This window comes from Hipposideros armiger, unplaced genomic scaffold, assembly GCF_001890085.2.
Source record: "Hipposideros armiger isolate ML-2016 unplaced genomic scaffold, ASM189008v1 scaffold_753, whole genome shotgun sequence".
Taxonomy (NCBI): Eukaryota; Metazoa; Chordata; class Mammalia; order Chiroptera; family Hipposideridae; genus Hipposideros; species Hipposideros armiger.
Window position 1 is genome coordinate 697,042 of NW_017732103.1, and position 16,366 is coordinate 713,407.

The window sequence follows — 16,366 nt, forward strand, 5'->3', positions numbered from 1 at the left end:
CGGCTCCCTCGAGCGCCCCCCCCAGCGGCAGTCCCCGCGGCAGCGGCGGGCGGCGGCGCCTCGTCCTGTCCCCGGCTCTCCAAGGTCTGCTGCTCCCGGCCCGCGGCGCGCCCTGGCCGCCGCCGCCCCGGCTCCCGCTCCGCCCGGCCGTCCGCTTCGCTGGCCCCCCCGGCTTCGCTCTCGCCGCCGCGGCCCCGCTGCTCTCCGGCTCCGACATGGAAGATGGACCTTCTAACAACGCGAGCTGCTTCCGAAGGTTGACCGAGTGCTTCCTGAGCCCCAGTAAGTGCCGGCTGCACGTCCCCGCGGTGGGGGCGGCCGGGCGCGGGTACCCAGGCGCTTGGCGCCCCGCGGGCTTCCCCACCGGGGCTCCCCAGGCTCCGCGTGCGGGGCAGGGGCGACCCGGCGGGCGGCGGGCGCTGCGACCGGACCTGCTGCCGGCCGCGGGTCCCGCGGTGCGGTTTCTGGCCGCACTTCCCCGACACGTCGTTATGCGCCCCGCTCCGGGACCGCGTACTCCCGCCGCCCCTGTCTTTCGGTCTGGGACCACGCGGCTGGAGTAAACCGCTTCCTTCCACTAGGGGTCCCGTCCCTTGAGGCCCCCGGCTGGGCGAGGGCACGCCAGGGCCCCGAACCCCGCGATCCCAAAGGCGAAGGCGCCGGTGGTGCCCGGGGTCAGTGTCGGCGCCGAGGCCGCTCTCCCTCCGCCCCCTCCCGTGACCCTGTTCCAGAGCGAGGGCTAGCCGGGTGCAAACGGGTGCACCTCCGCGGAGAGGGGTCGCCCCAACCCGGACTCCACTTTCTGCAGAGCTCGGGGGTTAGCCGGCGCTCGGGCTCGTGAGAGCGAGGACAATGGGGCGTTAGGGTGGAGGGGAGAGGCGCCGCCGGCTCGGAGCCTCGGGCCGCGCCCCCGGGCGGGCCACGGCCACTCCGCCTCCCCAGCTCGGGGTGCGAGGCTGCGAGCGCGCTGGGGCAGGGGTGGCAGAAGGCGTGTCACGGGGGAGGGGGACACGACCGAGCAGAACAGTCAGAGCCGAGGTTCTCTAGAAAGCGGGAGGCTGGAGATGTTAGGGGAAGAGGCGCCCGGTGCGCAGGGAAGGGGATCGCCTTTGTCGCGGATGGAGGGCGAGCGAGGTGAGGACGGGAGGTCCGGGGCAGAGGCGGGTGGGCGAGCTGTCGCTCCCGCGGGGCACCGGCCACTCCGGCGCCAGCCGGGTCGGGCGCGGCTCCGTGCGGCCCTCAGCGCGGGGCTTGGGCGGCACAGCCCACCGCGTGCGCACCGAGCCTTTGTCTGCTCCTTGCTGGAGAACCGCGTTCCTGCGGCGCCTTCTCCCGGCAGGCTCGTCCTGGGCTGGCTGCTGTGTCGGCTTCCTGCTCCCGTCTGCCGCGCACCCCCGAGCCCCAGCCTCCCGGGCGCCCGGGCTCCAGCCCCTCCTCGCGGCCGGAACTTGTCCGAGTGGCTTTCGGGCGCAACCTGGGGGCGTGGGAGTGTGTCCGCGATCCCGCCTCTCGGCGTGGGTCTGTTCAGGGCGACCGCGTGGCCCAGCGGCCTCTCACACACGCGCGCGGGCTCCAGCTCCGCAGCCTGCGCTCCTCCTTGCGGACTGCCTTGATGTGCTGGGCGTGGGGCCTGGGCTCCCGGCTGACCCCCATCCGGCAGCTTACTGACCCGAGTCTCATGGTTCGTAGATGCTGCAGTCTGGGCGTGAGGGCTGCCTGTTGCCTGCAGATGTGCTAGGCGTGGACATTTTCACTTACAGAGACAGAGCCAGGGTGGCCATGGATGGAAGGCAGGGGGTGCGGGTGGCGCATGGAGGGCTCAGCCAGATCTGACCTGTGTTGGGTCAGCCTCAGGCCTGGCCTAGGACCTGGTCCTGGCTGTCCCCTTCCTCCTACACGTGGGAATTCCTTCTTTAAAAAATGAACGCTACTTTTTACAGTTGTCAGCTGCCTGTGTGTGGGGTGGTGGGGTGGTGGCGGGGTCTGAAAGCTGCCACTTCGTGCCTTGGACAACATTGGGTTTGGGAAAGGGCGGTGCCAGGGGGACGGATGTAGGCATTGGGATGGAACCTGTTTTCCTAAAATGATGAGGTTTCTGTTTGTTTGTTGTTGTTACTGCTGTTGGTGAGCTTGGGGCTGGGCCACCTGTAAGGCTGCAGTGAAGAAGAATGAAGGTGGGCAGTCAGGGCCCCGAGAGCTTGTCCCAGGGGAACGAGTGGGCAGCAGGCTTTCCCTTTGGAAAGACAGAAGACCTGGGAGAGAACAGGGCCGTCCTCAGGGCCCCTCTTTGCAGAGAGTTCCCAGAGGGGAAAGCCCAGTGATAGTATGTGTTCCCCCCCCCCACACACACACACATACCTCCCCTAGCCAAGTCAGCAGAGAGTAGCTTGACATTTGAAACGAGAAGCTACAAAAATCTTTGGGACACTGCTGAGGTAGTAAGCACACAGGTACTTTTAAGGAATATCTATTATTAGACCCACTTCACCCAAAAGTGGGGAGCAGCTAGATGGATGATTGAAGGGCCACAGTCAGCTTCTGCAGTGATGCTGAAGTCTCCAGTTTTGGGGTCTTTGTTTCTGTCCACTGCTGCGTGACAAGCCACGTTTGTCCGAATTGCAGAAGTACCAGAAGCCGGGCAGGTTTTCTTGATACTTGTCAGTAAAAATGAGCCTTTTTGGAAAAAAAGACAAACACACCTGGATTCTGTAAGGATGTAAAAATGCCCACATGCATACAGATGTGCCCTGCTGCGTGTTTATTTCCCTTTTCTCTTCCACTTTGCTCTCTTGGTCTTATAGGCAAGTGTCGTGCAAAGGCTGCTGTGGTCAATTACTGTTTCTAGGAATGCCTGATTTATTTTAATCATTGGAAAGCAAATCATGTGTTGAAGGTATAATGTGCTAGTTCCATTCCTGGCCATTCGGGCTCTGCATTGGTTCACACTGATGACTGGTCCACTCCGTCATGCACGGAACAAACACATTAAAAGCTACTGCCACTTGCCAGGTGCTGCCCCAGCCAGGCCTCTGTCCCCAAGGAGCTGAGTAGCCAGTAGGAGAGAGCCTCCTAAAAGTGGGTTCAGCACAGATGCCCAGCGCTGCATGGGTCAGTGGGCTCCCTCCATTCCTATCAGGCCCTTTCTGATTTCATCTCATTCCGCCATCAGCCTTTAATTGCTGACCTCTGAACTGGCCAGAAAATTGCTGATTGGTGTAGCAAATCTCTGCCCAGGAAGAGCCCCAGTCCTCCTAGAGGGAACCAACAGGCCCCCTTTGCAGTGGTGTGTGTGTCTGTGTACGTACACAGACACACACACACACACACACACACACACACACACACACACACACACACACACACACACACACACACACACACACGGAAGCCAAGAAGCCATGCTGTGATGGGCCGGCCCCAGCTGATTCAGTCTTCTGGAAAAGCAGGTTACCTTGTCCACACTTGGTGCTGTGGTGGGACGCGCAGGAGGTAGGCCTGCAGAAGAAAGGCTTTGGCGGCTGAGTTGAGAGTACTGCCCCGAGGACCTCCCCCATCGGAAGTCCTGTCCCTCGCCAGTGCTCCCACATCTCTCTAGGTGATCCTGTAGATGGATCACCAGTGGTCTGCTCTGAGTGAGGCAGAGAGCTGTGGAAAAAGCGCACGGTTGGTCAGGGAGGGATGGGAAGCTCACATAGTGAGAGGGGAAAGGATTGTGCTTGCGGACTGCACGTGCTGCTCCAGGTTACAGATTCGTGTGTATTTCTCAAATGTTCAAAACAGAAAATGTGTTTGTTTCCAGGAGTTGGTGGGTTTTAGATGTACACCGCACCCACCGGTCTTGCTGTTTCTTGAGACTTAAGATACTGTGTGGCCAACACTTGAGCAAAGTGAGATAAATATCCCTTTTAAGAGCGAATGTGCTTAACACATAGAAGCTCCACTTGACTTCATATTTAACTTATTTTTACGGGCCCAGTGAGACTGAGGTCGCTGAGGGATGCGAGGGACGCAAAGCCAACGCCACAGCAACGGAAGTGGGTGTAAATCAACCAACAGCCCACCAGCAGGTAATCATTGTGTCCATAGTCAGTGCAAATTTTTTGAGGGAGATGGAAGTAATGATAAATGTCCCCTCAGAGGACCTGAAATACAGACATGGACACCTCCCAAGGGAAACAGCAGAGCCAGGCTGTGAATTCTCCCTGTGGAGCCAGGGTGCAGGTCAGGGGTCCCTGTGTCAGGGGAGCTATCAGTGACTGGGCTAGAGTCATCAGAAGTGACCGACATCTAAAGGACAAGCTGTTTGAACTGGGTGGAACTATTTAGATTTGTTAATTTTAATTTCACAACATTTCTCATTCAACAAACAAACAAACAAACAAACAAACAAACAAACAAACACCCTGCACAAAGATAATACCTCAAAGTTTAAATGAGAAACAGGGAAGCAGTATAATATATCTTCTGTTATTTCAATCTGATATATTAACCTTACGTAATTTTGCACTTAAAACGTTTCCTACCCCATTCGGAAAAAAATACAGTACACTAGAATAACTAAGTACTAGGGATGTCATGTACTGCTTGGTGGCTCATTAACAGTACGGTATTGCATATTTGAGAGTTGCCAAGAGACTAGATCTTGAAAGTCCTCATCAGAAGAAAAGAGTGCCCTGCGCTGGGTAATTAAGCAAATATTAAGATTTTGTTTGCTCTACAGCAGGTTGAACGTGGTGTGGTGAACATTTCACCAGTAAGCACGCGGTTAGTTTTTGTTTGCTTAAAAACAGCTCCTGCAGTGTGACAGGGAAAGAAAAAATAATTTTTACAAAAAAGAAATACTTCTCCCTTAAAAGGAAAACTCTCCTAGTTGTAATTCAAAACATCTTAATCCCCTTTGAGGAAGTAAATCAAGCTCCCCTTTAAATCAAGACTGATCTAGAGCAGTGAAAGGGAAGGGGTGATAGGCGAGCTCAGGGTCTCACACGGGAAACTGGGTTCCCTCACTCTTGTTACCTGGGTAGCATTTACCAATTTATGACATTCTCTTGCTCATTTACTGGCTTACTGCGTGCCTCCCCGGTGCAGAAGGCAAGCTACCTTAGGAGGCCTTAGAGCTGGGCTTGTCTTTTGGGGGTACACCACTGAGACTGCAACAGTGGCTGGCACACATATGAGAGGTGCTTAAATATTTGTGTGGGAAATTCAGAGATGACAAGAAGAACAGCATGGTGCTTGTCTTCCAGGAACCGCTCACTGAGTGCTCTGTGTGCCTTAGCCTCTGTCCTGGGAGCCAGGATACAGTCCTGGGTGACACAGTCACTGTATCAGGAGCCTGGGGCCAGCAGGAGAGATGGGCAGAGCTTAGCAGCACATTCACTGCCCGGCAGAGGCAGAGGACCCAGCATGCTCTGAGCGGAGGCCCTGAGCTGGTTCCCAAGGAGCTGCGCTGAGTCTCAGGGAGGGTTCCTCCAGCCAGCGGGCCTTGGGAGAGGCCTGGGGACAGCCTTTCAGCCAAGCCAGGCCAGGCCAGGCCAGGCCGGCGAGGGCACATCCAGAGGCTGCCATCAGGAAGCAGCCTGGAGCGAGTCTCGGGAAGGGGGGAGAGGGTGGTGGGACCGAGAGAGGATGCTCTGGGGCTGACGCTACGGATCTTAGTTCCCCTTTGCCTTGAATCCCCGAGGCCTCTGAGGGGGAAGGTGGAGAGGTCGGAAGACCACCGCCCGTGCTGGAGGCACAGGACTGATATCTGGGGCAGAGTCATCCCCCAGGTGGTGGTGGGGTGGTGGTGTGTGTGGGGGGCTGAGCCAAGGCAGGGAGCACCCATGGGACGCCCGGGACAAGCACGGCTGGCAGGGGTGCTGTCTGTAGGACTGGGTGACTGGATGGGGAGCGGCAGGACAGAGGCCCCCGGAGTTCCTGGGAGAGTTGGGGGTGTATGTTGGCAAGGGGTGTGTTGGCTCCATGTCCCGAGAACAGCAACATGAGAGTGGGAAGTGTCGCAGTTGAACACCTACTGTGTGGCGAGCTCTGTTGTTGGCTCTGGGGATTTCAGTTTGTGTGGTGCCGGCACTGTGATGTAGACACAAGCCAATCAAGCTGCCAGCAAAAAAGGTCAAGCATTAAAAGGAGCAGTTATCACACCAGGCCGTGCAGTGAGCTGAGGCGGGGCCTTCGTGGGCCGGGCAGTGACACTGGGCTCCCACGTGACCGAGTGCGGCCAGCCGCACAGATGTCAGGTCAGAGGGACGGAAGGACGGGCGTGGAGCCGACCGGAGCCAGGTGGGAGTGACGCTGCGGAGGCCCACGGCGAGGCTGGGGCTCTGGAAGTCAGGGAGCAGCTGCATTGTACTCGACGAGCAAGGGGAAACCCCTGGAAGGTTTTCAGCAGGTGGGTGACCAGTGATGGTGACCCCGAGAACTTGTTCCGGCTGCAGTCTGGTGAGTGGACGTAGGGAGCCGTTGTGGAAATGGGGTACATGAAGCGCACGGTGCGAGTCAAGACCAGAGACCGTGGTGACGTGGGTTAGGGTGACAATATGGGGACGGAATGTGGCCGCAGGAGGTGTGTCAGCATGCAGGTGGGCTGGATGTGTGGCGGAAAGGGAGGGGAGGGCTCCCGCACAGGCCTGGGTTTTAGCGGGGGCGCTGGACTAGGGGTGGACCTGTGTTGAGATGGGGACGCCTGAGGAGGGGCAGAGGGGGTGGGCAGGGAGCCAGGCCTTCTGCTCGGAATGTTAAGTCTGAGATGCCGCCTTCCTGCCTCCCTCCGGCGTAGTGGAGAGAGGGAGAGGCAGGTTGGGAAGGTCTGCAAATCAGAAGGCTGGTGGGTCAAGACCGGAGAATAAGGACTCTGATGGTGGCATTTATAGCCCTCGCCTGCGTGCCCTGTTGAGTACAAGCAGACGCCTCCTGTGACCTTGAGGGATTTCAGGGAGACACTGATGGGGTCCCTTCCTAAACAGCTGTGTGGTGCCATGTGGGGACCCCGGCAACGATTGGTGGATGGAAGGACAGGTCCCGGAAGTCTGCAGAGGGAACTGGGTGAGAGCGCCGGGGGTGTGGAAACCACAGTCCTGAGTGGAAACCTGAGATGAACAATGGGAGTAAGAAGAGGGCAGAAGACAGATCTCGTAAGAGAAGAAAGACGCTCCCTGAGAGGGGCCATCTGAGAGGGAGGAGGGGAGACGGAACAGAAGGTGTCACGGAGCTCAAAAGAGGGACCTCAAGATGGAAGCAGCCAAGTGCCCCAGGGGCCCAGTACATTGACAGCCAGATGTCTCTAGTGACTGTGGCCCAGGCTTCTGATTGGGGTGGCGGACGTGGAAACTGTGTTTAGTGGGTCAGGAGTCCATGGAGACAAATATACATTGCGGTTTTAGTCCTCAGTGGAGGCGAGGTGAGAGAGCTGGATAGCTTTTGGGAGATTAAAGCTGGCTTTTCTCCCAGGTAGTGCTAACCTGAGAATGTTCATTTCTTGAGGAAAAAGGAATTTGAAGAAATAGGAAAAAGATAATGGAAAGAAACCTTAAAGAAGCGGTGGACTTGACGGGCTGTCCCCAGAGAGTTGCGGAGAGAATGGGTTTGGATGGAGAGCGGGCAGAGGTGAGAAATAACAGCGTTTTCACAAGCTCTTCTCTACCCAGTGCCCCAGAGGACCCAGTCATTTGCGGTCACCGGAGAGTTTGCGGACTAGGAGGGTAAGGCCCTCAAAGCTTCGAGTGGCGACTGGGGGCAGGAAATGAGCTTCCGCGATGGGAAGGCTGGACTGGTGACGGGACAGAGGACAGATGGGGACAAGCTAGAACTTCTTAGAAGGAAAGTCATATGGTTAAAGTAACATTTTGGAAGACTTTTCCGTCACTGGTGTGTGTGGGGGACTCCATGGGAGAGCTGGCACAGAGTAAATGCAGCACTCTGCATTAAAAAGCAACACGCGGAACCAGAAAGCACAGACACTTTTAAGCCCTCCGTCTACATCTGCCTGGCAGGGTGAAATTTGAGTGACGTCCCGATGAGGAAGGGTATTTGGTATGAGCTGCTCAGTGAGGGAAGGTTGTCTCGGGAGGAACAGTCCCCTGAATAGGCACTAGGGTGGGGGACATACGGTAAGATCAGAAAACAGTATGTGGGATGAGCTGTCTGTGGCCACTTGTCTTCTCACACAGAACAGAAGTGGTCGACAGAGGTGGCACGGCGGGACAAGGAGGACTGTCAGGCCTTCCCTACGGGGGTCGGAGGCGCTTAGCTTTTTGTGTGGGGAATGGCGGCAAAGCGGAAGGGCCGGGGTTTACTGAGCGTCTAGGCTGCCCCAGTTGCTGACGTCACCAACAATGTGACGTCACATTGGCGGGATCATGTCCAGACAGATCTGGTCCTCGCTTCAGGGAGCCGCTGTCTGATGAGGGGTACAGACACCTTCCACATGTTAACAGTGCCAACTGACGGAGGACTGCCTAGGTGTGTCAACGCTCTTTCATTGCATCCATTGCCCATCGGATGAGTTTTAGCTGCTCCAGTCGCTCCTGTAAAGCTCTCCATGCAGACACCCTCTGCCCCCTGCTGCGTCTCCCCACCACGTCCATCTGTGCCAATCTGCCGGTAGCCTGTCTGTGAGCCTCTGCCTAGTGGGGAGCCTGGCCTCCCAGTTGCAAGCTGCGGGGGGCACCTGGGTCCCCGTGGTCCCCTCGTCTATGCCTCCCTAATGCCTGGCACTCCCACTTGTCTGTGTGCGTGTGTCGCCGGCTAGCTTGTGTGTTTCTTTAGGGCAGGGAGCATGGTTTACTCACTTTCTAACCTCAGTGCACAGCACGTTGCCAAGTACCGCGGGTCAATGAATAAGTAAGTGAGGGTGTTTATGTGGGAGAATAGGATCGAAATGGTACTTTAAACACATTAACTTTCCTAACAGGAGAGAAATAATGAAATAAAGAACGTGGTGGTTAAATTTTGCTGGTGTGACGTGAAACTTCTTTTGATTCTTCATCATTATTATTTTATGTAATCCAAGCATATTATTTTGTGCCAGTGGCCAGGGCTCCCGAGTTACCGAGAGCACAGTGTGTGCCCGTGCCGGAGCTGCTGGGGTGGCGAGCGAGTGCCAGGCACTGATGGGAGGCGGGCGATGGGTGCTGAGAGCGCGTTGGGCACCTCCGTTTTATTTCTTACTTCCTGAGGCACCGATAAAAGGCTTTTTACTTTGACGAAAACATTTTCCAGCCTAGCAAAGAGAAAGTGATGCTTATGAAGTGCGGAAACAATGCCATGTGTTTGGACGTGATGAATTATTTATAAAAACACAAGCATATTTGGACTTTTTAAAGTTGGCAAGTACGGTGTGAGAGCAATTTTGCATGAAGAGCAGGTTGCTGTGCTGGAAAATAGACTGGAAGTTTCCCTCCAGAATTGCGGGCTAGCAAGGGGTGGAGGGTGACACAGGAGCAGCATCGGGGAGCGTGGGGTTCAAGCTGTGCTCCCTTGCACATGGTGTCAATACCTGTTTATTGTAATTTTAGCAGCTTCCAAAATAAGCATCTACAGTGATAGCCAAAAAAGTTTGATGACTGTGGCTTCCTCGAGTTAGTAATTATGTTATGTCACTGCTGTGATGATTACCTGCATCATTATGTTGTCTTCTCATCCCAAGATGAGAAATTTACTTTAAAAAACATCCCTGTGTCATCAGTCACCACGCCTTTTCAGAATACTATTGATTGAGTCTTGTGATCAAATAGATTGCCTACTTATTTTAAGGCAGACTGAAGACCGAGTTATAAAACCTCAATAATTAAAACCATGTGGCTCTGGCGTGTGACCAGACAGACCAGTGCAGCAGAATAGAAAAGCCTTAAGACACACCTGGACACATAAGGAGCTTCGTGTGTTTTTAAAGTGTCCTCTCGTACAGGAGGAGTAAAGATAGAATGTTGAACATGTGTTTTGGGGACACCTAAGTCATCATCCAGAGAAAAATAAAATTAAGTCATATTTTAACTGTCTCCAGGTTAAATTCCAAATGGATCATATGTTTAAATAGATACACAGTTGACCCTTGGACAAGCTGGGGGTTAGAGGTACCAACCCTGCACAGTTGAAAATCCGCACATAACTCTTGACCCTCCTAAACCTTCACTATAGCTGACCCTTGGTGTCCTCAGGGGATTGGTTTCAGGGATCCGCCCCCCGTCCTCCCTGGGTATCGGAATCCACGGATGCTCAAGTCCCTTATGTAAAATGACGTAGGACAGTGGTTAAGTCAGCCCTCCCCGTGCACAGACTCCCACTGCAGATGGAAATACTGTTTTGGACCTATGGCTGGTTGAATCCACAGATGTGAAACCCAGGGATACGGAGGGCCGAATGTGTATTTATTGAAAAAAACCCACATGTAAGTGGACCCACGCCATTCAAACCCATGTTGTTCAAGGGTCAACCGTATACACAAAGAAACCATAAAAAGAAGAATAATGAGGAAATTTCTTTGTGGCCTTCGACCGGGGAAAGCCTTTATTTAAATGCAATTGAAAACCCAGAAGCAATCAAAGAAAAGATCAATCTACAGAAACAGAAACTTGTTATGGCCCCAAATACCACGGGCCATGTGTGACCTGTCCCCGCGGGGTCCCTGCGCAGGGACCCCTGTGCCTTTCTGCCCCGTCTCCAGGCCCTGCCTGCGGCCGTTTCAGGCCCATTGGCTCCACACTGCTGGGGATTCTCAAATGTCTGTCTGCCCCAGAAAAGGAAAACCCTTAAAGCTCATGTCACAGTATAGGGCTGACCTCCCAAACCTGGGAAGAGCTCCTAGAAATGGCAGAGAAAAAGAACGACCCAATAAAAAAATAGCCGAAGGAGATGAGCCATTTTTAGAACTGTAAAACATGAAAAGGTTCACCACCTCATTCATGACGAGATAAACGCAATTTCAAAGCACACTGAGGCACTGTTTTATGTCTGCGAGATTTGCAGACATCAGCAAACCGTACAACACGCTGTTGGCAGTTCCGTGAGGAGGCAGGTCCTCAACGTCCGTTCCTGGTGAGTAGCAGTTGGTCCAGCCCTCAGGATGGCAGTTAGGCAGGCGGCATCGGTCGGTATTAAAAATGCACATCCCCGCTGAACCAAGGATTCTACTTCTGGGAACGTATCATTAGACATACACACAGGCAGAGCATCTATCAATGTGGTAATATACAGCAGTCTTGTTTGAAAGAGACCACTGGACACTGTGGAAAGGTCTGCCCGTAGGCGCGTGCGAAATAAAGTTTGCAGCCATGACACGAATATACTGAAGGACCTTCCCGTGTGACAGAAGCAAAGTGGAAAGCAGTCCACAGCCACGTGCATGCACTTTTGTGCTGGAAAGGACCACAGAAGTATGGACCTGATTTTGTTTGTGATTGCCTAAGGACACTGGGCAGAAACTCGAGAAAGCGCTGGCCACACTTACTGTCAGTGTGGGGTGGCCATGGGAGAAGTGGGTACCAGGGGACTGGACAGCAAGAGTTGTAGAGACTGTGAATGTACACGTTTGCACATTTTTTGGATTTTTGAATGCAACTGATTATTCAAAAATTAAATTTGAGAATAAGAATTTACTGAAATGCCATTTAACCAGTTGTTAGTTACCTCTTCGTGGTGGATGTAATCTCTTCGTGAGTGTGTGTGTGTGTGTGTGTGTGTGTGTGTGTGTGTGTGTTTCTGTTGTCTTCCTATTGAGGTCATAGTTTATTTTTCAGCCCCTGAAGTTTGTTCACTTGATTTCTGTCTTCCTCTGTCCTCCCACTCCCTTCTCCTACACAGGATCCCCAAATGTCAAGCCATGAATATTTTTAAAAATCACATGCATCAATACCCCTCATATTTATATTATCAACTCCTTTTCTCTGTCATGCACAGATTTGAAAATGGAAAGAAGAAACCACTTCTCTTTTAACGTAATTTCTGACTGCGATACAGTCTGTGGTTTCACATTTAAGATATGAACTATTGTTTAAACAGTTGGAGCGCTGCCCAGCCAGCTTCATCTGGTAGAAATCACTACATTTTGGCAAGAAACCGAAATGTCTTCTCTGCGAAGACGTGGGCTTCACATTCTAGCACTTCTCGAGTGAATGGGAGTGTGGCCTCAAGCGGTCTTGCCTCTTACTACCGCTAAATAGGGGCCACGACCGTTTATTATAATTTATCTTAACGTTGCAGTGGTCTGAGTTTTCGTTTGGACGCTGTGAATTCATGCATTCATTCATTCCTCAGCGGACGTTTGCAGAGCTGGTGTGGCAGCCATTCTGGGCAGACCAGATGTAAGAAGGCCAGGCCCCCAGAGGCCCCGCTGCCCAGATGACAAGGACTGGCCCACCCTCTGGCTGCACCTTGGTGGTGGAACTGAATTCTTTAATCCTCCTATTTGATCTATTCCCTGATTTTATTTTGGGTTTAAAGTTAATACTCACTGTTTCTCTTCGTAGCTAAGTGGGTTTCTTTCCTTCCCCTCACTGTGAATATCAGCCCTGCTTATGCTCATGTGTTCTGTTTATGATTTGACATTTTTCTTTGTCTTATCACTTATTATTATTTCCTCCTTGTCCACCCATTGGTTTTATTTTAGCTGCTACTTCCTTCCTAGTTACTGGATTTTGTGGAAACCCTGTCCTAACCTTGAATGTCAGCCTTCTCCTGCCCTGACAGGCTTCTTCGATGCATGCGTTTGTGCTTTTGGGGTGTTCACACAGTGAATCCAGGTTACACAGACCAGGCTTGGGGTGCAGAAGTGTCAGCTTGCACAGACTGAGGCCTCTTCCTTGAGGGCACTATTTCCTCATGGTGCCCTGGTTTCAGGGAGAGCTCTGGTGGCCGTTGCCCATTTTTTTCTCCAGTGGGGCCTGCGGGTCGGGGGTGGGGAACCAGCATCCTTTCACTCCCTTGAGCCTTGCCAATGTCTTCAGGGGCTTTTCAGGTCATGGGGAACATCTTTATGGTAAAGGTTGTTCTTTATTAATATTAGCGTTCTCATTGAATTTCATTTCTCATGAGATCCTACTGTAGCTGCAGAGTTCGGCACCTTCTGTGAAAGTGTTCTGTTCTTTTTGTCAAATGGGCCATCGATAGGAAACTGTCATTTTTTTTTTCAAAGTGATTTTGAGTTCTTTCTTGTTGTGTGTTGGTACATTTTTAAATGTATCCTGGCCAATTTTTTGAAATTGAAAATTATTATGACTCCTTGTATCTGGGTTACAGTCTGGTGGGAAGCACCCCATATTGCTAATACAGTGAGGTATTTCAGGGCTGGGTTTTGGGATGATCTGAACTTTTACAAATGCCTTTACTAGATAGAGATTTGCCTCAGAGAAAGCATGTGTGTGTGTGTGTTTATGTGTGTGTGTGTGCGCACGTGTGTGTGTGCACGTGTGCGTGCGTGCGTGTGTGTATGTGTGTGTGTTATGTGTTTAATCTTGCTCCTTTTCCATTCCTTGTTGACCCACTGCTGGCCCTCAGCAGTATTATATTTCAGCGCCTCAGCCCCCAGTGCCTTGGGACTGGCAACTTGTCAGTGAGAGCAAGCGGAGTGAGGCGTTGAGAGCTGGGCCTGTGTCTGTGTGTTAAGCAGACAGCAGACGTGGTGTGACGTGGCGCCTCGTGAGCGAGACAGGCCGGCCCTGGGTGTGGGCTTTGGCCGTGCTGATGGCGGCGAAGATGAATTGAGTTACCGTGTCGAGTGTTGACCGTAGGCCCTGAACGGAGGGAGCGCCCAGCACATCTGCCTTTTTCCTCCGTGCCGAGCGAGCCCTGTGACCACCTTTACTGGAAGGGCAGCTGGGCAGCCCCACAAGGCCCGTCCATGGGGCAGGGAGGCGGCCGGGTGGGTGGCAAAGGGAAAGGAAGCAAAGCGTGCCCATCGCGTCCACTGGGCTGGGGAAGGTGCTTCTTTGTAGTTACAGGAAGTCCAGCTTCTGGAAACACCGATACCAGGAAATGCTGGCCTCTTGGAGCAGTTCCACTTTCTTGGCAAGAAATGAAAGGAAAATGTGTTGAAAATGGAAGAATTTTGGAAAGAGAAAGAACTTAAAAAAAAGTGGTTGTCATTCGAGTTCTTCCATTTAGGGGAATCTCGTTTTCAAAGGGCTCTTGTTGTCCACATCTCCCCCAACCCCCAGCAGTGGGCCTCCTGCTGCTTGGTGGGGAAGCCCTGGAGGCAGAACTGGCCTTGGGTGAGCAGGGGGAGGCCGGTGCCTTGCCTAGGACGTCTCCCGTCTCTGCTGCTATCTGGAGGGCATTATAGCTTGGATTTGGGTCGTGTGTGTAAGGTTTCTTCCTTTGTACCTGGTTATTTATCTGCTTTAGAGTTTGGTAGATTGTTGGTCTGTATTCTTAACCTTACATCAGTGGTCTCAGGCCTGTATGTGCATTGCAGTTTTTTTTGTAATTTGTAATTCACTTGGAGAGCGGTGAGAATGTGCCCATGAGCAATTTCCGCCTTAAGGGTGAATTTCGAGGCTACATTTTAACCACTTTAGAATACATTCTACATCTGGTTTGCAATGTGTTATTTTAATATAAAACACTACACATAATTTGAGGAATTACACTTTTATTTGTTATAATCTTTTGGAATTAACGCTGTATGGTGGACATGTATACATGCATATTTTAAATTACTGAATTTAATTACTGGTTTCTGCTTTTCAGTATGCAGTATGACGTAACATTTAAAAGAAATCCTAGACAGGCCTTCAGCGGGCAGCCATGCCCCCCCGTCCCCCGGCCCCCCACTTTGTATGAAGCACCTGGATGATCAGTGTGTCATAATGCCAAGACTGATTGCCTGTCCATCTGTCTGTCCTTGACATTATAAGCTTGAGGGTCGCAAACTTTATATGCGGACAGCTACCAGGAGTCACTCACTAAATCTGTATTCAACGAAGGGTTCCCAGAGCAGTGCGGTGTGCTGGAAACGGGGGTTTTGCAGTAAAATCTGGGCTCACATCTCAGCCCCACTTCATTTCTAAGAACTCCAGCTTCCTTATCTGTAAAGTAAATGTTTGTTTCCCCTTCTCCTCCAAGCGAGATATAGCACATCTGTTTTAAGTCATAATACTTTGGAATTTTTTGAATTGTAAACATTTTACATTTTTAATATTTTTGTTTTGCTTTTATATTAAGTATGAGAGGCTCAGCTCAGTTTACTATAAAAAGAAAAAAGAAAATGCAGAGCAGTTCTCAGAATTTCTGAAAGTGGAGCTCCTGAGTTTTAAAGGCAGCTGTGAGTGCGTGGCAGGTCTGAAGGGCGTCCCCACCGTCCCGGGTGTGAGGGGCAGGCAGCAGCGAGGCCTTCTTTTCACCCCGTTCCTGGTGCCAGCACAGCTCGGGTCCCTGGCCCCCTCCAATCGCGCCGTTTCCGGAGGAGACTCAGGGCGCTCCTAGCTTAGGGATTGACCTGCTGCCTAGCTCGCTGGCCGATGGTGCTTGCCTCTGTTCGTGGTTCCTAACAATACCCTGTAAGGGGATTGTCCTCAAGTGGGAGAGTCTGAAACTTGGCACCTTGTTTCGTCATGGGTTTGGGTGGAGATGAGAGATTGGCTGAAGTCAGGAGATTGCTGAGGAGATCGCAGCCGACAGCTCATGTAGATTTGTCCACCTTTGAGTGTGGCTGCATTTCGGAAATCACCCCAGGTCACCCTCTGCCTCCGCTTGGTCTCTTAATTACTTGGTTTCCCTTGAAGACAGGTTTCCATGAACTCTTGTTTCTTTGTTTGGGTTTCCATGAAAGCGTAGCCTGAGACGAGGACAGGTGGTTTATTGGGGAGAAGATTCCAGCAGAGAAGAGTGAGGCAGCAGAGAGAGGGTCACAGGCAAGGAGATAAAGCCCACAGGAGGCAAATTATTCACATTGAGATGTGGGCAGTAGGGCTTGACTACAGCAGGACCTGCCTCCCGGAGCGCCTGCCTCCAAGAAGGACACCCCTCCCCGGGGACCTCCCTCCCCGAGGACCTCCCTCCCCGAGGCACCCCTCCCCAGGGACCTCCCTCCCAGAAAGGCAGGGGCAGTGGATTTACCCACTTGCCCCTTCCCTACTGGAGAGGGCTCTCCTGGACCACTAGCCCTGTACTTGCAGACTCTTCTTGTGGGGGGGCCAGCGGGCTCTTGTAAAAGCGGTAAGGCCCAGGGTGTGCACCTAAGTAGGATGGGACCCTCAGGTGAGCCCACCTTGCTAGGAACAGGCCCCCTGCGGTGGCAGAAAGCAGAAGTGGGCTGGGAGGCTGTGACAAGGTGCCCAGACACCTCTGCTGCCCCAGAGCCCTCGGATTAGAGAGCATTCACCGTCTCGTTCCACTTTTAGAGTCTGAGGCATAAGACCTTTTTTTTTTTTTT

The 16,366-nt window shown here is 52.7% G+C and overlaps 1 protein-coding gene across 6 annotated transcripts in view; it reads left to right on the plus strand.

Annotated features, from left to right (window-relative positions):
* The window catches only part of PDE10A (phosphodiesterase 10A), a 546,077-nt gene that overhangs the window by 282,048 nt on the left and 247,663 nt on the right, over window positions 1-16,366 (plus strand). Inside the window, exon 1 of one of the 6 annotated variants that reach the window (XM_019628187.1) lies at window positions 15-282. The exons of 2 other annotated variants lie outside the window; for them this stretch is intronic. In XM_019628187.1, coding sequence (XP_019483732.1) covers window positions 216-282 — 67 coding nt within the window. In that variant the 5' untranslated portion in view covers window positions 15-215. 3 more of the 6 variants (XM_019628185.1, XM_019628189.1, XM_019628188.1) reach the window with 3 other exon arrangements.